The 21,021-nt window shown below is 51.3% G+C and overlaps 1 protein-coding gene across 6 annotated transcripts in view; it reads right to left on the bottom strand.

Moving 5' to 3' along the window:
- ZBTB40 (zinc finger and BTB domain containing 40) overlaps positions 1–14,912 on the bottom strand; it is a 57,852-nt gene extending 42,940 nt beyond the window's left edge. Inside the window, exons 1-2 of one of the 6 annotated variants that reach the window (XM_029066499.1) lie at positions 14,781–14,853; positions 12,670–12,784 (exon numbers count right to left, since the gene is read on the bottom strand). Coding sequence is in view for 3 of the 6 variants with exons in the window: in XM_029066497.2 (XP_028922330.1) it covers positions 14,781–14,875 (95 nt within the window). In the remaining 3 variants the exon portion in view is untranslated. Of the gene's footprint in view, positions 1–12,669; positions 12,785–14,355; positions 14,376–14,478; positions 14,548–14,780 lie in introns of those variants that run through there. The other 5 variants (XM_029066500.2, XM_029066501.2, XM_029066497.2 and 2 more) reach the window with 5 other exon arrangements.
- Between the last annotated feature and the right edge of the window lie 6,109 nt (positions 14,913–21,021).

Genomic DNA, 21,021 nt, shown 5'->3' on the forward strand with positions numbered 1-21,021 from the left:
CGCATTTATTGAGCGCTTACGGTGTGCAGAGGCTTGCTGTGTGCAAAGCACTGTATTTAGAGCTTGCACACCTTGAATCTCTGAAAAATTTCTCCCACATTAGCTCAAACAATGATTCGAATGAATTGGGGGATTGTAATTCCAATTTCACTTCATTCCGATGGCTCTCCGTAGCCCACCCGAAAATCATTCAGAGCAATGACAGCTTCATTTTCAAGTACGAGCGTTGAACAGTTCTTCCAGTTTTCCTCTGAAATGAGAACTTAGTTTATCTCTGAACCTTGGCAACTTGCTTTATTTGGTTACCTTTTCCCATTCAAGTCATCTTGGCCACTCACAGCAGGGTTTAAGCTACCTTCTTGAAATGGAGGGAAAAGAGCAAAAATTGAGAAAACTAGAAAGAAAATTTAGACAAGTATAGCGACAAATAGCTGAAATCTTGAAACTACACCAGTGTTTAGCTCGGTGCTTGGCAAAGCGCAAGACCTCGATAAATGTCATAATTATCATCATTAGAAGTTGGCAGGTAGGGCCTGGAAATTGTAAGAGAAAGGAATTAGCCAGTGGGATGGAATTGGGAGGGGGGGATTCCACAAGAATGCCTGTACCAGAATATGAGAAAATGGAAGTATTAACTTGAATAAGAGGGAAAAGCAAGATTGTGGAGTGGGTGGAGTTGGGAATCATAGGTCTGGGGGTGATGAGGGAAAGAGGGAGAGAAGTAGGAGCAGTTCTGGATTTTGGGGCCCCCTGTTTTCCTTCCCGTCTTGCTCTGAATCCTAAGGCAAAAAGAAACAGCTACTAAACTGTTTTTTTTTCCCCTGCTTCAGGCCCTCGACTCCCTGTTTAAAGCAATCTGTGGTTGAATTGTAGCAATTTAGGACGGCGATTGTAGACCCCCAACTTCCTCCAGGGTCTTTTCTCTCTGTCCTCCATTTGGCCTCTCCCCTGTTTAGACACTGCCTTGCCAATCGTGGCACAGGGGCACCACTTGCCCCCATAACACACAAAAGCCCTCCAATATCCCTCCATCATCTATACTGCACGGGTGGCTCCCCTGCACCTGCCCTCCTCCCGCTCTCATTTCCAGCTTGTGGCTCTCTTGTCTCTGATGATTTTGAGCTCTGTATTTCTCCAGCACCTATCACTGAGGAACCTAGAGAGTCTGACATGAAATGATTTTAGTGCACAAAAAGAAAAAAAAACAAACCCCAAGGGGAGGAAGAGCCTCCTTCATTCATTCATTCATTCATTCAATAGTATTTATTGAGCGCTTACTATGTGCAGAGCACTGTACTAAGCGCTTGGGATGAACAAGTCGGCAACAGATAGAGACAGTCCCTGCCGTTTGACGGGCTTACAGTCTAATCGGGGGAGACGGACAGACGAGAACGATGGCAATAAACAGCGTCAAGGGGAAGAACATCTCGTAAAAACCGATGGCGACTAAATAGAATCGAGGCGATGTACAATTCATTAACAAAATAAATAGGGTAACGAAAATATATACAGTCGAGCGGACGAGTACAGTGCTGTGGGGATGGGAAGGGAGAGGTGGAGGAGCAGAGGGAAAAGGGGAAAATGAGGCTTTAGCTGCGGAGAGGTAAAGGGGGGATGGCAGAGGGAGTAGAGGGGGAAGAGGAGCTCAGTCTGGGAACGCCTCTTGGAGGAGGTGATTTTTAAGTAGGGTTTTGAAGAGGGAAAGAGAATCAGTTTGGCGGAGGTGAGGAGGGAGGGCGTTCCGGGACCGCGGGAGGACGTGACCCAGGGGTCGACGGCGGGATAGGCGAGACCGAGGGACGGCGAGGAGGTGGGCGGCGGAGGAGCGGAGCGTGCGGGCTGGGCGGTAGAAAGAGAGAAGGGAGGAGAGGTAGGAAGGGGCCAGGTGATGGAGAGCCTCGAAGCCTAGAGTGAGGAGTTTTTGTTTGGAGCGGAGGTCGATAGGCAACCACTGGAGTTGTTTAAGAAGGGGAGTGACATGCCCAGATCGTTTCTGCAGGAAGATGAGCCGGGCAGCGGAGTGAAGAATAGACCGGAGCGGGGCGAGAGAGGAGGAAGGGAGGTCAGAGAGACCTCCTTCCCCTGCCATAAGCTCAAATCCTCTCTGAGACCAAGCCTACGAGGTTCATTCATTCATTCATTCATTCATTCATTCAATAGTCTTTATTGAGCGCTTACTATGTGCAGAGCACTGTACTAAGCGCTTGGGATGAACAAGTCGGCAACAGATAAGAGACAGTCCCTGCCGTTTGATGGGCTTACAGTCTAATCGGGGGAGACGGACAGACAAGAATGACGCAATAGAGTCGAGGGGAAGAACATCTCGTAAAAACAATGGCAACTAAATAGAATCAAGGCGATGTACATTTCATTAACAAAATAAATAGGGCAATGAAAATATATAGAGTTGAGCAGACGAGTACAGTGCTGAGGGGATGGGAAGGGGGGGGGGGAGCAGAGGGAGATGGGGGGAAAAGAGGGTTAAGCTGCGGAGAGGTGAAGGGGGGGTGGTAGAGGGAGTAGAGGGAGAAGGGGAGCTCAGTCTGGGAAGGCCTCTTGGAGGAGGTTCCTTGCAGCCTGTGCAAAAAGCAACAGGGAGAGATGGGTCACACTCTTCCTCTTCTTCCTCCCCCTCTTCTCCATCCCTCTCCTCTTCCTCATCCTCCTCCTCATCTCACCGTCCAAAGCCGGAGCTCCGGGGGCTGATTACCCCACAGCCTCACGCCCTGACCTTAGAAAGTTTTCCCTTCCATCCTAACGAGGGGAAAACACAGAATTAAGCAGCTGAGAGGCAGCAGAGCAGAGCATATGCACGAAGGGGCCTAAGTGTGGTTTTGAGACAATCCTTGAGGTCCCCGGGTCCTGTTTTATAGAGCAGGTCAGAAAAGTCAGTCAATCGTATTTACTGAGCGCTTACTGTATTTACAGAACTGTATGAAGGACTTGGGAGAGCATAACAGTGAACAATAAACACGCTTTCCCTGCCCACAGTGAGATAACATTCTAGAGGGGGAGATGGACAGTAATCTAAATAAATTACAAACATGTACCTAAGGGCTATGGGGCTTGGGGGCGGGGCGAATAAAGGAAGCGAGTCAGGGCGACACAGAAGGGAGTGGGAGAAAGGGAAAGAAGGGATAAGTCAGGGAAGGCCTCTTGGAGGAGATGTGCCTTCGATAAGGCTTTGAAGGGGGGAGAGTAATTGACAGATTTGAGGAGGGAGGGCATTCCAGACCAGAGGGAGAATGTGGGTCAGGGGTCGGCGGTGAGATAGACGAGATCGAGGTACGGTGAGAAGATTAGCATTAGAGGACTGAAGTGTGCGGGCTGGGTGGGAGTAGGAGAGTAGCGAGGAGAGGTGGGAGGGGTCAAGATGATTGACCGCTTTAAAGCGGATTGCGAGGAGTTTCTGTTTGAGGCAATGGTGGATGAGCAACCAGTGGAGATTCTTGAAGAGAGGAGAAATGTGGCCTGAATGTTTTTGTAGAAAAACGATCCGGGCAGCAGAGTGAAATACGGACTGGAGTGGGGGAGAGACAGGAGGCTGGGCGGTCAGCAAGGAGGCCGACAAAGTGGTTGGGTTAACGTGGTAGCCGTTCGGATGTAGAGGAAGGGGCAGATTTTAGTGGTGCTGTGAAGGTCGATCTGACAAGATTTAGTGATGGGTTGAAAAAGAGAGAGTCAAGGATGACACCAAGGTCACGGGCTTCGCGAGACAGGAAGGACGGTGGTGCCGTCTAAGCGATGGGAAAGTCAGGGGGAGGACGGGATTTGGGTGGGAAGGTAGTTCTGTTTTAGACATATTAAGTTTGAGGTGACGGGAGGACATCCATGTAGAGATGCCCTGAAGGCAGGAGGGGGGACAATCACGATTAGGGGTGGGAGGCAGAGGAGGAGCCCATGAAAGAGACTGAGGTGGAAGCAGCAGAGCCTAGCGAATAGAGCATGGACCTCGGAGGCAGAAGGATCTCGGTTCATTCATTCATTCAATCGTATTTATTGAGCACTTACTATGTGCAGAGCACTGTACTAAACGCTTGGCAAGTAATAATAATGTTGGTATTTGTTAAGCGTTTACTATGTGCCGAGCACTGTTCTAAGCGCTGGGGTAGACATAGGGGAATAAGGTTGTCCCACGTGGGGCTCACAGTCTTAATCCCCGTTTTACAGATGAGGGAACTGAGGCACAGAGAAGTTCAGTGACTTGCCCACAGTCACACAGCCGACAAGTGGCAGAGCTGGGATTCGAACTCATGAGCCCTGACTCCAAAGCCCGTGCTCTTCCCACTGAGCCACGCTGCTTCTCTGTACAAGAGAAGCTGTACAATTCAGCCACAAAGAGAGACAATCTCTCCCCTACCACGGGCTCACAGCCTATCCTGGCTCCTCTGCTTGTCTGCTGTGTGAGCTGGGGCAAGTCACATAACTTCTCTGCACCTGTCACCTAATCCCCAATCTCCATTTTTACAGAAGGGGATATTTGTTAAGCGCTTACTATCCACCACCTTGGGGTTTGTTTTTTGTTTCTTTTTGTGCACTAAAATCATTTCATGTCAAACTCTCTAGGTTCCTCGGTGATAGGCGCTGGAGAAAAACAGAGCTCAAAAACATCAGAGACAAGCGAGTCACACGCTGGAAATGAGTGTGGGAGGAGGGCAGGTGCAGGGGAGCCACCCGTGCAGTATAGATGATGGGGGGATGCCGCTGTCCCGGAATGCCCTCCCTCCTCATCTCCACCAAACTAACTCTCTTCCCCTCTTCAAAGCCCTACTGAGAGCTCACCTCCTCCAAGAGGCCTTCCCACACTGAGCTTCCCCTTTTCCCTCTGCTCCCTCTCTGCCCTCTGCTCCCTCCCCCTTCCCCCCTTCACCTCCCCTCAGCTGAGCCCCCTTTCCCTCGGCTCCTCCCCCTCTCCCTTCCCCTCCCCTCAGCACTGTGCTCATTTCTATATATGATATATATATTTCTATATATATATATATATATATTACCCTATTTATTTTGTTAATGAGGTGCACATCCCCTTGATTCTACTTATCATGCGTGGCGCAGTGGAAAGAGCACGGGCTTCGGAGTCAGGGCTCATGAGTTCGAATCCCAGCTCTGCCACTTGTCAGCTGTGTGACTGTGGGCAAGTCACTTAACTTCTCTGTGCCTCAGTTCCCTCATCTGTAAAATGGGGATTAAGACCGTGAGCCCCACGTGGGACAACCTGATTCCCCTGTGTCTACCCCAGCGCTTAGAACAGTGCTCTGCACATAGTAAGCGCTTAACAAATACCAACATTATTATGTTGTCTTTTTGTCGGTCCGTCTCCCCCGATTAGACTGTAAGCCCGTCACTGGGCAGGGATTGTCTCTCTCTGTTGCCGAACTGTACATTCCAAGTACCTAGTACAGTGCTCTGCACATAGTAAGTGCTCAATAAATACTATTGAATGAATGGAGGAAGACATCCACCTCGTTAGGATGGAAGGGATTAGGTAAATATGGTACTTGTTAAGCTCCTACTATGTGTCAAACACTGCTCTAGGCACCAGGGTGGAAACAAGCTGATCCAGTCGGACCTGGTCCTCCGGGAAAAATGTGACCTGGGAGTCATCCCTCCTGCCGAAAGGCAGAGCTGGAGGCTCCGATCAGACTCCTCAAGCAGAATCGAGAAGGGTCCTCCTCAAGCAGAAATCAGGGACAAGTTATGGTTCTACTGACCCTCGAGAAGCCTGGGGGTCTCACAGGACAGAGTTTGGGTTCCCCTCCCTGACACTGACACCTATGTTTTGGACCCTCGGTGGTCTCGGGGCAGGTGAGAACAGGGAGGAGGGAAGGGAAAGGCAATATAGTACAGTGCCTAGCACCTATATATTATTAGTCCATTTTGTTTATTATGTGTATATATCTATGATTCTATTTATCTTGATGATATTTACGCCAGACTACTCGTTTTGGTTTGCCGTCTGTCTCCCTCGTTTAGACTGTGAGCCCTGTTATTGGGCAGGGATCGTCTCTGTGCCGAACTGAACATTCCAAGCACTTAGTACAGTGCTCTGCACCTAGTAAGTGCTCAAAAAATACAATTAAATGAATGAACGAACAACATGTTGGAGAGTGGCGGGGTTGGTTCCTATCCCTCCTCTCCACCCCCTCCGAGTGACCGCCGGGACTTTCTGAGGGCAGAGAGGCTGAGGCACCTTGCTGCCACTTCTCACCGGTTAAAGCCCATCTCGAGAGCTCCTAGAACCGAATCGTGGTGGACACATTTCTATAAAATTCACCGCACCGGGCCACGGCAGGAAAATTCAATGCGTCCCTTACGGGAGGTAGAGTGGCTAAACCCCTGCTCGGAAATCCCACCCTGATATTGATCTCCCTACAGATGACTAATATATCTCTAATCTCCTATTTTCAGGGGTAGCTGTGTGAGAAACAACCCTAGCTACATTCATAATCCTCCAAAGTCTTGACTCCTTTCAATGGGAGCAGAATCCTGCTAGGTTCGGTTACAACTGAACTCCCCCAGGTAATCAACAGTGATTGCACAGCTTGATAACTCCGGGTTAAAACAGTGGTTTTTGATCCTACAGATCATCAAGCACCATTAACCCGTTTGAGTCCTTTCTGGGGAGAAGAGAGTCGAAAAATCGCAGTTCAAGCTTAAATGAAGCAACGGCAACAAAAATAATGTCCTTGGAATAAATATAAATCCCTGACGGACTGCAGAGGGCACTGGCTTTTACGCCGCTGTCCACTCCCGGCTCTCCGCCGATCTCTCTGGCTGTTCCTTCTCGGTCTCCTTTGCAGGCTCCTCCTCTGCCTCCCACCCTCTAACTGTGGGGGGTCCCTCAAGGCTCAATTCTGGGTCCCCTTCCGTCCTCCATCTACACCCACTCCCCTGGAGAACTCACTGACGCTCACCACTTCGACTACCATCTATGCCAATGATTCCCAAACCTACCCCTCCGGCCCCGACCGCTCTCCTTCTCTGCAGGATTGCATTTGGCCCTACCGCGATGGGGAGGTACCTAGGTCGTAGGCCGTTTGAGATTCCCTACAGCTTACTGTGTGCAGAGCACTGGACTAAGCGTTTGGGAGCCTACGGGGTAATGATGCATAATTCACTGCTAATAAATGAATTATCATTGCTAATAAATGATCACATCCATTATCTATTTCATTTTTAGGACTGTCGGTCCGGATTTAAGAACTGCCCTTCGGTTTACATACAGCGCTCTGCGGGTGAGACCACGGTCCTGATTGAGGGTCTGAGAGGATCTCTTGCACACTTGTTCACACTCTCCATCATGTAGCGCGCCTTTCCCGAACCCTCGTCATTGTATTCCCCTGAAGACTGTAAGCTCCTTGTGGGCCTAGTGGGTAGAGCACAGGCCCGGGAAGCAAAAGGACTTGTGTTCTAATCCCAGATCTGCCATTTGTCGGCTCTGTGACCTTGGGTAAGTCACTTCACTTCTCTGTGCCTCAGTTACCTCTCCTGTAAAATGAAGATTAACACTGTGAGCCTTATGTGGGACAGGGACTGTGTCCAGACCGATTTCCTGGTATTTACCCAGCATTTAATACGGTGCCTGGCACGTAGTAAGCATTTAACAAATACCGCGATTATTATTATGACCTAGCAACTCTATTGTATTAGAGAGAGAAATTATTGGAGATGTGGGGGGCTTCAAACTCTTCACTGGCCAAGACAGCGCAGGGACATGGAGGAGCTGAAGAGAAAAAAACCCACAAAGGGGCAAGGATATTACCCTGCTCAAGGCCCTCCTGCTGCTTGATCCTATCAATAATAATGGTGGTATTTGTTAAGCGCTTACTATGTGCAAAGCACTGTTCTAAGCGCTGGGGGATACAAGGTGATCAGGTTGTCCCACGTGGGGCTCACAGTTTTAATCCCCCTTTTACAGATGAGGTATCTGAGGCACGGGGAAGTTAAGTGACTCGCCCAAAGTCACACAGCTGACAAGCGGCAGAGCCGGGATTCGAACCCATGACCTCTGACTCCCGAGCCCGGGCTCTTTCCACTGAGCCACGCTGCTTCCCTAAGAGTACATCACTTGTATAAAGAAAGAGGTGTTTTATGATGCTCCTGAAATTAAATGTTTAGGGTCAGAAAAAGATTAAGGCCAAATTTCGCTCCCTCTCACTCTTCCGGCATAGGTTCTATTCTCTCCTCCCCACCTTCTAGACTGTGAGCCCGTTGTGGGGAGGAATTGTCTCTTATTTGTTGCTGAATTGTACTCTCTCAAGCACTTAGCCCAGTGCTCTGCACACAGTAAGCGCTCAATAAATACGACTGAATGAACGAATGACAAGAGAAACCGTGCATTAACTGGTGCCTTCGGCGAATCACTTTCCCAGAGATGATCTGAACTCCAAATTCACACGTCCTCTACTCGATTTTAATACTTTCCGCTCTGCGTTTACCGGGCTCCTTCCTCCTCGTTACCAGGATGACGGCTTTGGAACGCAGGGTCCTGGAGATCCAGAAAACCCCGCGCGCCGACTCAATCTCCTCTCCCGAAGAAAAGCGCCCGCTCTCTTGAAAAGTTGAGAGAGGCCGAGAGGTCACTGTCTGTCTCCAGGGGGCTGGGGCGGACACTGCTCCCCAAGGAGAATGTAAATACTCGGTGAGAAACACCGGGGCATACCAATTTGTTTTTCAATCTATTTTATTTCAGTTCAAAGCATCGCTGCAGACGGACAGCCCGGGAAAACAAGCAACGCTTTGGCAGTACTCGGCCGCCTTCTGAGATTGAGGAAGACTGAATATAACCACAGTGTGGCTTGTTTTCCCGGGCTGTCCGTCTGCAAAGATGCTTTGAACTGAAATAAAATAGATTGAAAAACAAATTGGTATGCCCTGGCTCTTCCTACACAGTTTTACATTATCCTTCAAAGTAAGGGTTACCACCTTCTCTCCTGCTTGAAACCCAGGAGGCCCAAATCACCGAGTAAAATTGCAATATGTAAATGGAAGGGTCCCTCCCAAGTCTAAAATAGCAGAGACGGTCTGAGCTTGCTCTGACATTGTTTTAACATGTCATTTTGTGTCCGGCTATTTGCTCCATCTACCGCGTTGGATCATTACAGCCTCCGCTGACAACTGTGATAGGGTTTCTGGATACGCTCTGCCATCAAACGTTTAAATTTCTGGTTTGGGTTTACAGCAGACTCCGTGTAATTCAGCGCTAGTGACTTTCACCCCGGGACCTTAGCCTTCTACTGGAAAAAGCCCTGGAGAAAATCCGACACGTTGTAGGCTTTCCAAGTAGACCGGACACGGTCCCCTCGGCCTCATCAGACCTCAGGGAAGCCGGGAAATAAACCCCGCTCTCTGAACCTCGACCGGCGAGTCGGCCGAACTGTCAAGATCCCAGACGCGTCCTCGTGAACCTCGCTCCTTCTTAGCCAGTCCACTTCACACATTTATTACGCCTCCGTTTATGTACGGTCGATCCCGTTTGACTTGAAGAATCCCAACTTGAAAAGAAAAAGACCCCAGGAATTCCGGTATCTGTCAGAGCAAATCTCGGTCGAATGGATCCATTCATTCCTTCAATAGTATTTATTGAGCGCTTACTATGTGCAGAGCACTGTACTAAGCGCTTGGAATGAACAAGTCGGCAACAGATAGAGACGGTCCCTGCCGTTTGACGGGCTTACGGTCTGATCCACCTTGGCTCAATCCGTCTTGCCGCTCATCCTTTCCCCGTCCGACGATCCTATGATCCCGTTTCTCTCACTACCTTTCCATCATCGTTTTGTGATAAGCAAACAATCCTCAATCAAACAACCAGTGGTATTTATTGAGCACTTGCTGCGTGCAGAGCACGGTACCGTAGAGAAGCAGCGTGGCTCAGTGGAAAGAGCCCGGGTTTGGGAGCCGGAGGTCGCGGGTTCCAATCCCACCTCCGCCACTTGTCACTCTGTGACTTTGGTCAAGTCACTTCACTTCTCTGTGCTTCAGTTCCCTCATCTGTAAAATGGGGATGAAGACTGGGAGCCCCACGCGGGACAACCTGATCACCTTGTATGTTCCCCGGCACTTAGAAAAGTGCTTGGCACAAAGTAAGCGTTTAACAAATACCATCATCATTATTATCGCTAAACACTTGGAAAAGCACAACGGAGTCGTGCCTACCACTTTAGTCTCTGAGCGGCTTGCAGGCTCTCTACCGACCCGCCTCCCCATTTGACGGATGTGCTCTTTTGGTCTCCCCTCGGGCCTGGAGCTCCCTTCCGCTTCACATCCGACGGCCCGCCAGTCTCCCCACCTTCAAAATCCCCCCAAGATCACATCTCCTCCGAAAGCCCCCATTCCCTCCATCCGCCCACCCCCTGTACCGACTATGCGATTGGCCCCGTGCCCTCTGAGCGCTGTGATAATCACCCCGGCCCGACGGCACTTATGTCCATGTTCTTATAGTCTACTCTTTCCCCTACCCGTACAGTTTCTTTTACTGTCCGTCTTCCCACGTAGACTGGAAGCTCCCCATAATGATTATGGTATTTGTGAAGCGTTTCCTATGCGCTAAGCGCTGGGGTGGATATAAGCAAATACAGGTTGCACACTGTCTCCTTCCCACGTGGGGCACCCGGTCTCAATCCCCATTTCCCAGAAGGGGGAACTACGGCACAGAGAAGTGACTTGTCCAAGGGCAGACACGTGGCGGAGCGGGGAGAAGAACCCAATACCTTCTGACTCCCAGGCTCTATCCACTACGCCATGCTGCTTCTTAGGGATGGTGTCTAAACTCGGTTGTTCCGTACCAACCCAAGAGCTTAGTACAGTGCTCCGCACGTGGTGAGCGCTCGTTACGTACGCCGACTGATTGACTGCTAGAGAAGCAGCGTGGCTCAGTGGAAAGAGCCCGGGCTGGGGAGTCAGAGGTCATGGGTTCGAATCCCGGCTCTGCTACTTGTCAACTGTGTGACTGTGGGCAAGTCACTTAACTTCTCTTAACTTCTTGGCACATAGCACACAACACATACCACAATGATTATCTCCCAGCTCCTCTTTAGCCAGCAAGGAGAACTATGTTAGAGTGAGGATCTGATCATCTCGTTATTCAACCCATCAGTGGTATTTATTGAGCGCTTACTGAGGGCAGAGCACCGTACTAAGCACTTGGGAGTTTCCAGCATAACAGAGCTGACGGACGTGCTCCCGGCCGACAGAGATCAACCCGCTCAGAAGTCAGCAATGGCCATTTCCCTGTAGATTTGTAAATTCGTCGTGGGCAGGAAATACGTCTACCAATTCTGTTACACTGTACTCTCCCAGTGCTCTGCATTTAGCACAGTGCTCTGCACACGGTAAGTGTTGATTGATTCCATGAGCAGTATAAATCAAAACTCAACGATAGGCTTCGAGATATCTAGTCTCCCTCCCTACAAGCCCTCCTCTCCCCCTAAATATCCATGCCCTCCTCCTTTTTTAATGGCATTTGTTAAGGGCTTACTACAGTCTTAATCCCCACTTTATAGATGAGGTAACGGAGGCAGGGTCCCGTTAAGTGACTTCCCCAAGGTCACGCAGCAGAGGAATGGGGAAGCCGAGATTAGAACCCAGAACCGTGCCCTATTCACTAGGCCACGCTGCTTCTCCCCTTCTCCACCCAGCCGGTCCCTCTGCCCGGCCGCCATTCCTGATACTCCCCTGAAATGTTGTTGTTGTTGTTAATGGTATTTGTTAAGCGCTATGTGCCAGGCAGTAATAATAATAACGTTGGTATTTGTTAAGCGCTTACTATGCACAGAACACTGTTCTAAGCGCTGGGGTAGATACAGGGTAATCAGGTCGTCCCACGTGAGGCTCACAGTTAATTCCCATTTTACAAGTGAGGTAACTGAGGCACAGAGTAGAGAAGCGACTCGCCCACAGTCACACAGCTGACAAGTGGCAGAGCCTGGATTCGAACCCACGACTCTGACTCCCGAGCCCGGGCTCTTTTCACTGAGCCACGCTGCTTCTCTAGGCAGTGTCCTAGGCACCGGGGTAGATACAAGACAATCAGGTTGGACACGGTCCTGTCCTGCGTGGGGCTCGCGGTCCTCAATCCCCATTTTAGAGACGAGGGAACCGGGCGCAGAAAAAAGTCCGTCGACTTGCCCAAGGTCACGCAACAGACGGGAGGAGGAGCCGGGATTAGAACCCAGGTCCTCCGACGCCCGGGCCCGTGCTCTTTCCACGAGGGAACGACGCTCGTAAGGCCAACGTCTCTGTACGGCGTGAGGAGGCCGAAAATCACCACGCCTGCTCCCAGTGCCTTCTGGATGGTTGACGATCAGGGAAGCCGAGGCACCGGCCACGGGCGAGACCCACTGCCACGCATCCCCCCCCCCCGCACCCTTCAGCCTCCCTCCAAATCCTGCTCCACGCCCAGCTCCTCCATCCCAGAGTCTGACGCCCTCAACACTTGCCCTCCTTGTCCTCTGCAAATCTTTTTAATTGTGTAAAACTAAAGCTTTTATAATCAGAGGTTCAAATCAAAACGTACAAAAGCGAGGGCAGGGAGATATCCTCGCCACGCCCCCGGTGTTGCGCCGGACCAGGGGGAGGAGAGTTTCGACCCGTCCGGATTTTAACGCTCCGCCGCGTGCGGCGAGGTTGACGGAACTGACCGAACGTCCCAAACGGGACCGGGGCGAAACCCACCGGAGAGAAAACTCCAACTCGGGTCTCGTCGCCGTGGAGCTTAACGTTGAACAAGCCGGGTTTCCTGCAGGCCAACGATCTGCACCGAGGGTCCGCGGGCAAGGATTCGCTACCGCTGGATGACAGAGGGCAGAGGAAGAGAACGGTTTCGGGGCTTCGGTTTGGGAAAATCACCTAGACGAGACAGCCACCCGGCCGCCAACTCTAGGCCTCGACCCGGCGCGTCCCGGCCGGCTCCCCTCCCCGCCTCGCCCCCCGAAACCACTCGGCTTCGGCTGCTGGGTCGCGTCAAGACCGGGGCCGGGGTGGCGGCGGGAGGGTGCGCTCGGGAACCGTCAAGGAGCTATCGGTCCCGACGCCCAGGAGACCGGGAGCGGGACGTACACGACCGAAACCCAAGCCACCCCTTGAGAAGAACTTAAGAGCCGAATCAGAGTCGCGGGGTACTCGGGAGAAAAGGTGCAGGGGGAAGCGAGGCCCTAGAACAAAGCTGGGGAGAGGGCCAAAGGGAGAGGGGCCGGGGGGCAGAGGGGCTCGGGGAAGGCAGAGAGGGGGAGAGGGCAAGGGGGGAGGGAGAGAAAGCGGGGAGACGGGGAGAAAGTCGGGGGGAGAGGAGGAAGGTGGGGAGGGAGAGAAGGTGGGGGGGAGAGAAGATGGGGGGGGGAGAAGACGGGGAGGAGAAAGTGGGGGGAAGAAAAGGGGGGAGAGAAGGAAGGGGAAGGGAAGAGAAGGGAAGAGAGGAGATAAGGGGTGAGAAGGGAAGGGGGGAGAAAAGAGAAGGGGGAAGAGAAGGGGGAGAGAAGGAAGGGGGAGAGAAGGAAGGGGAGAGAATGGAAGGGGAGAGAATGGAAGGGGGAGAGAAGGAAGGGGAAGGGAAGAGAAGGGAAGAGGGGAGATAGGGGAGAGAAGGGAAGGGGGGAGAGAAGGGAAGGGGGGAGAGAAGGGAAGGGGGGAGAGAAGGGAAGGGGGGAGAGAAGGGAAGGGGGGAGAGAAGAGCAGGGGGAGAGAAGAGCAGGGGGAGAGAAGAGCAGGGGGAGAGAAGAGCAGGGGGAGAGAAGAGCAGGGGGAGAGAAGAGCAGGGGGAGAGGAGGGAAGAGAATGGAAGGAGGAAAGAAGGAAGGGGAAGGGAAGGGGAAGAGAAGGGAAGAGAGGAGATGAGGGGAGAGAAGGGAAGGGGGGAGAAAAGAGAAGGGGGGAGAGAAGAGAAGGGGGAGAGAAGAGAAGGAGGAGAGAAGAGAAGGGGGAGAGAAGGAAGGGGGAGAGGAAGGGAGAGAATGGAAGGAGAGAGAATGGAAGGGGGAAAGAAGGAAGGTGAAGGGAAGGGGAAGAGAAGGGAAGAGAGGAGATGAGGGGAGAGAAGGGAAGGGGGGAGAAAAGAGAAGGGGGGAGAGATGAGAAGGGGGGAGAAAAGAGAAGGGGGGAGAAAAGAGAAGGGGGGAGAAAAGAGAAGGGGGGAGAGAAGGAAGGGGGAGAGAAGGAAGGGGGAGAGAAGGAAGGAGAAGGGGAAGAGAAGGGAAGAGAGGAGAGAAGCGGAGAGAAGGGGAGAGAAGGGGAGAGAAGAGAGAGGGGAAGGGGGAGAAGAAGCAAGGGGGGGAAGGGAGGGGAAGAAAGGATGGGCAAAGGGGGAGGGGAGGGAGTTGTGTGTGGATGTGTTCATTCATTCACTAGTATTTACTGAGCGCTTACTCTGAGCGGAGCACCGTACTAAGCGCTTGGAATGAACAACTCGGTAACGGCTAGAGACGGTCCCTGCGGGGCGGGGCGGGGCGGCCAGGCCCGGGGAGGACGAGGAAGAGGAGGAGGAAGAACCTGGGGGGGCCGGGACGCCGAGGTGGAGACGGAGATGCGCCGACCGCCGGAGGGAGGGAGGGAGGAAGGGAGGGCGGACGGGGCGGACGGGACGGGGGGGGGGGGAAGGGGCCCGCGCCCAACCGAAACCCCCCCCCCCCGCCCCCCCACTTCGGCCGCGGGGCACGTGGCGGAGGGGGGGAGGGGGATGCGCGCGCGCACGCACACACACACGCGCACACACACACAGAGGCTCCCAGCGGCCGTGGGGGAGGGGGGCCCTCCGACCGGGCCCCGCGCCCCCGCCCCGTCTCCATGGTTACCTTCTCCGCGCCGATTCAAACTGTGGTTCTTTATTGACAGCGCCGTGGAGCACACGGACAGTCCGCCCGGGGGGGAACAATAAAGCTTTCCCCATTCAACAGCGCCGCCGCGCCCGCCCGCGCGCCGCCATCTTGAGCGCAGCGCAGCGCGGCCGGGCTGGGCGGGCTCCACCGTCACGTGACGGGGGCGGGGGCCGGGACCCGGCACGTGACGGGGGAGGCTGGGTCACGTGACGCCGCCCTCCTCGGCCGGCCTCCATTCATTCATTCCTCTATCCGTCCGTCCGTTCGTGCGTCCGTTCATTCATTCATTCATTCATCCATCCATTCATTGGTTCATCCATCCATCCGCTCACTCATTCATCCATTCATTCACTAATTCATTCATCCATTCATTCATCCATCCATTCATTCATCCATTCATTCATTCACTCATTCATTCATCCATTCATTCATTCATCCATCCATTCACTCATTCATTCATCCATTCATTCACTCATTCATTCATCCATTCACTCATTCATTCATCCATTCACTCATTCATTCATCCATCCATTCACTCACTCATTCATTCATCCATCAATTCATTTGTTCATTCATTTGTCCATCCATCCATCCATCCATTCACTCATTCATTCATTCACTCTTTCATCCATACATTCACTCATCCATCCATCCATACATTCACTCATCCATCCATCCATCCATTCACTCATTCATTCATCCATTCATTCAATAGTATTTATTGAGCGCTTACTATGTGCAGAGCACTGTACTAAGCGCTCGGAATGAACAAGTCGGCAACAGATAGAGACGGTCCCACCCACTCCTCCTTTCAATCTTATTTATTGAGCACTTACTCTGTGCAGAGCACTGTATTAAGCACTTGGGAGAGGACAACGCAACAATAAACAGTGACAATCCATGCCCACAAGGAGCTCACAGTCTGGTGGTGGTGGGGAGACAGACATCAATACAAATAAACAGACGTCGATACAAATAAATAAAATTACAAATCAATACATGAGGGCTGTGGGGCGGGGAGAGGAGGGAAGAGCGAAGGAAGCGAGTCAGGGCGATGCAGAAGGGATTGGGAGATGAGGAAAAATGGGGCTTAGTCAGGGAAGGCCTCTTGGAGACGACGCACTTTCATTAAGGCTTTGAAGGGGAGGAGAGTAATAATAATAATAATAATAATGATGATATTTGTTAAGGACTGTCTGTGTACCAAGCATTTTTCTAAGCACTAAGGTAGATACAAGATAATCAGGTTGGCCCACGTGAGTCTTAATCCCCATTTGACAGATGACTTGCCCAAAGTCCCACAGCTGACAAGTGGCGGAGGCGGGATTAGAACCCGCAACCTCTGACTCCCAAGCCTGTGCTCTTTCCACTAAGCCACGCGGAGGAGGGAGGATGTTCCAGGTCAGGGGTTACCAAAAAATAGGGAAAGTGTCTGGAAAGTTCTGGAAATTGTCCTCGGCCCCTAGGGGCCTCTTCGGTGCCCCGTATCCCAAATAATTAAACCATGATTATGGTATTTGTGAAGCACTTACTATGTGCCAAGCACTGTTCTAAGCAGTGGGGCGGATACAAGTTAATCAGGTTGGATATAGTCCCAGTCCCACATGGGGCTCTCGCTCTAAATCCCCATTTTACAGCTGAGGGAACTGAGGCCCGGAGAAGTGAAGTGACTTGCCCAAGGTCACAAAGTAGACAAATGGCCGAGGCAGGCAGGATTAGAACCCTGGTCCATTCCCCAGGCCCGTGCTCTAGCCGCTAAGCTACGCTGCTTCTCAAACCGCCCCGCCACCTGGCCTACCTGGAGACTGGAAGCCCTCACTCTGTTTCACAGCTTCTGTGCACTTAAAGGCAAAAATAAGAAACCCACAATGGAGCCCCAAAATTCAATTACTACCCCGAAAAAAACCCCCCAGAACTGTGACTGTGTCTGACCTACTCCAGAGCTCAGAACCGTTTTTGACACGCAGTAAGCACTTAAATACCATAAAAACACTTTGGAGAAAAAAACAAACTTTGAATATGATCCATTATTTCTATTAAAGTACATTTAGACAGGGAATCAGCTTACAGTTGGAAGTTGGTTTACGTTATGCCTTTTTTTCTTTGAATAAGAGGTTTTCTCCTCTTTTTTAATGGTTTTTTAAGTGCTTAATTTGTACCAGACAATCTTCTAAACACTGGGGTGCACGGTCCCTCTCCAAGGCTTTACTGCATGTCCTTGGATACGCCATTTTCTTAGAGAACTCAGGGCCAGTTGCATATTATTTTCTCAATGCTCGGCATGTTCCAAAAGAATGAAGTTCCCTGTGCTCCCTTTGCTCTCCCCCCCCCCCCCCCCCCCCCCAGCTCCACAGCGCGTATGTGCATATGTCTGTAATTTTATTTATCTGTACTGATGTCTGTCTCCACCCTGCCCCCAGAGTATAAGCTCATGGTGGGCAGGGAATGTCACTGTCTATTGTTGTTTTATACTTTCCCGAGTGCTTAGTACAGTGCTCCTCAGGGCTCGGTAAATAGGATTGACTGAATGGATGAGTGAATGAATTGAAGGTCCCAAGGCTTCAACTAACATTTCTATGCCGAGGACACCCAAATCTACATCTCCCTTGTTTGCTATCCCTCCCTCCAGGCTCGCATCTCCTCCTGCCTTCAGAACATAATAATAATAATAATAATAATGTTGGTATTTGTTAAGCGCTTACTATGTGCAGAGCACTGTTCTAAGTGCTGGGGTAGATACAGGGTAATCAGGTTGTCCCACATGAGGCTAACAGTCTTATCCCCATTTTAATAATAATAATAATAATGTTGGTATTTGTTAAGCGCTTACTATGTGCCGAGCACTGTTCTAAGTGCTGGGGTAGATACAGGGTAATCAGGTTGTCCCACATGAGGCTAACAGTCTTATCCCCATTTTCCAGATGAGGTAACTGAGGCACAGAGAAGTTAAGTGACTTGCCCACAGGCGCACAGCTGACGAGTGGCAGAGGTGGGAATCGAACCCGTGACCTCTGACGCCCAAGCCCGGGCTCTTTCCACTGAGCCACGCTAGAGCCCACCCGGATGTCCTCCTGCTTACCTTTAGGGTAGGAAGCCTCCCTGCCTCAGTGGATCGTGTTTCGGGGGCACTCAGAGGTCTCGGGTTATGGCTCTGACCTTCATCCCATCGTTGAGAAGGAGGGTCAGGCGGGGTGCTCCAATCTCATCAAATGCCCAGTGTGGTAGCCCCAGTTTTCTTGTCCCCGGAGTTTACAAACCAAGGAGGCGGGGGAACTTTCACTCCTCTGAGCTCAGGGAACACCACCGCCACTAGGCCTCACGGCCCTTCCAGGGCCCAGAGGAACATCCATTCGACATGTCCAAGAGCGAGCTCCTCATCTTCCCCCCCAAACCCTGTCCTCTCCTTGACTTCCCCGTCACTGTGGACGGCCCGACCATCCTTCCCGTCTCACAGGCCCGCGACCTGGGGGTCACCCTTGACTGTGCTCTCTCACTCACCCCACACATCCAATCCGTCACCAACCCCTGCCGGTCTCACCTTCACAACATCGCCAAGATGCGCCCTTTCCTCTCCACCCGAACCGCTACCACCTTGGTACAATCGCTCATCCTATCCCGCCTGGATTACTGCCTCAAGCCTTCCTTCTGATCTCCCAACCTCCTGTCTCTCCCCGCTTCGGTCTATACTTCACTCTGCTGCCCGGATTATCTTTCTCTGGAAACGCTCTGGACATGTCACTCCCCTTCTTAAAAACCTCCAGTGGCTGCCTATCGACCTCCGCACGAAACAGAAACTTCTCACTCTAGGCTTCGAGGCTCTCCATCCCCTCGCCCCCTCCTACCTCACCTCCCTTCTCTCCTCTTACAGCCCACCCCGCACGCTCCGCTCCTCCGCCGCCCACCTCCTCACCGTCCCCCGTTCTCGCCTATCCCGCCGTCGACCCCCGGGCCCACGTCCTCCCGCTGTCCCGGAATGCCCTCCCTCCACACCTCCGCCAAACTGACTCTCTTCCCCTCTTCAAAGCCCTCCTGAGAGCTCACCTCCTCCGGGAGGCCTTCCCAGACTGAGCCCCCCTTTTCCTCTGCTCCTCCTCCCCTCCCCATCTCCCCAACTCCCTCCCGCTGCTCTACCCTGCTCCCCGCCCCCCAGCACTTGTGTATATGTACATATTTATTATTCTATTTATTTTCTTAATGGTGTGTATATATCTAGCGTGGTTCAGTGGAAAGAGCCTGGGCTTGGGAGCCAGAGGTCATGGGTTCGAATCCCAGATCTGCCACTTGTCAGCTGTGTGACTGTGGTCAAGTCACTTCACTTCTCTGGGCCTCAGTGACCTCATCTCTAAAATGGGGATTAACTGTGAGCCTCACATGGGACAACCTAATGACCCTCTATCTACCCCAGCGCTTAGAACAGTGCTCTGCACATAGTAAGCGCTTAACAAATACCAACATTATTATTATTACTATTATCATTATTTGTATTGACACTATCGATGCCCATCTACTTGTTTTGTTTTGTTGTCTGTCTCCCCTCTTCTAGACTGTGAGCCCGTTGTTGGGTAGGGAGTGTCCCTATTTGTTGCCGAATTGTACTTTCCAAGAGCTCAGCACAGTGCTCTGCTCATGGTAAATGCTCAATAGATATGATTGAATGAATGAAAGTTACCTTCTCAGGACCTCTAGGGCACTGCTAAGGTCTGGGCAAGCAAGGTTAGCACCAGAGGGAAGATCTCCAGGCGAAAATAGTACAGTGCTCCGCACATGGTAAGCGCTCAGGAAATACAATTGAATGAATGAGTGAAAACTGAGCTGGGGGCAGGGCCTTTTAAAGGGTACGAAAGGATCTAAAGGAGCCTGCACTGTGGCTCAGAGAGAAGCAGGGCGGCTCAGTAGAAAGAGCCCGGGCTCGGGACTCAGAGGTCATGGTTTCGAACGCCGGCTCTGCCACTTGTCAGCTGTGTGACTTTGGGCAAGTGACTTAACTTCTCTGGGCCTCAGTGACCTCCATCTGTAAAATGGGGATTAAGTCCGTGAGCCCCACGTGGGACGATCTGATTACCTTGTACCTACCCCAGCACTTAGGACAGGGCTTGGCACATAGTAAGCGCTTGACAAATGCCATCACTGTTATTACTCTCCCAAACTCTTGGTACAGTACTCTGCACACCGTTAACATTCAATAGATATGATTGTTGTTACTATCGGTAATGATAGTAATAATAGTAATAGTTGTCGTTGCATTCACTGGTCGCAGTACGTTGTACTACACTAATGATAATAGTAATAATTCTAGTATTTGTTAAGCGCTTACTCTGTGCCAAGCCCTGTTCTAAGGGCTGGGATAGATAAATAAATAAAAGATAAATAACGGTATTTGTTTAGCCCTTACTTTATGCCAGGCGCTGTACTAAGCTCTGGGGTGGACGCAAGCAAATCAGGTTGGACGCAGTCCTTGTCCCACGTGGGGCTCACGTTCTCAATCCCCATTTTATAGATGAGGCAACCGAGGCACAGAGCAGTTAAGTACTCGCCCAAGGTCACACAGCAGACACGTGGCAGAGCCGGAATTAGAACCCATGACCTCCTGACTCCCGGTGCTCTATCCACTACGCCAGGCTGCACAGTAACTGAGGCACAGAGAAATAAAGTGACAAGTCGAAAGAAGAAAACCTTCATCAGAGGCATCCAAGAATGTATTATAGTGTACCCTTCCAAGTGTTTAGCACAGTTCCTTGCCCACGGTAAGAGCTCAGTAAATACCACTGATTGATTAAGATATAGATTTTCCTTACATGACCCAACTGTGGTTCTCTTCAGCAGAACTTCCCAGATCTTTCTCTTCGCGTAGCTGTGGATTGTTCTGTTAAGCCAAATGTCAATATTCACAAGAGTCCCCTTCAACGGAAACTGCAGGCTGCTTTTAATAATAATAATGATAATAATGATGATAATAATGATATTATTAAGCTCTTACTATGTGCCAGGCACTCTCCGTCCATTCTGCGTCGTCTATGCACTCGGGTCTGTACCTCCCAAACACTCTCCCCGCTCTCGTTACCACAGAACTACTCTGCTGCGTCTCTTCCCTGTAATTTATTTTAAAATTCGTGCCCCTCACTATATTATAAGCTCCTTGAGGGCAGAGATGGAGTTTACTAACTCCAAGTGCTGACTAGAGTGTTCTGCTCCCATAAATGCTACGGCCTGATTGATT

Source organism: Ornithorhynchus anatinus, chromosome 5 (assembly GCF_004115215.2).
Source record: "Ornithorhynchus anatinus isolate Pmale09 chromosome 5, mOrnAna1.pri.v4, whole genome shotgun sequence".
NCBI classification, from domain to species: domain Eukaryota; kingdom Metazoa; phylum Chordata; class Mammalia; order Monotremata; family Ornithorhynchidae; genus Ornithorhynchus; species Ornithorhynchus anatinus.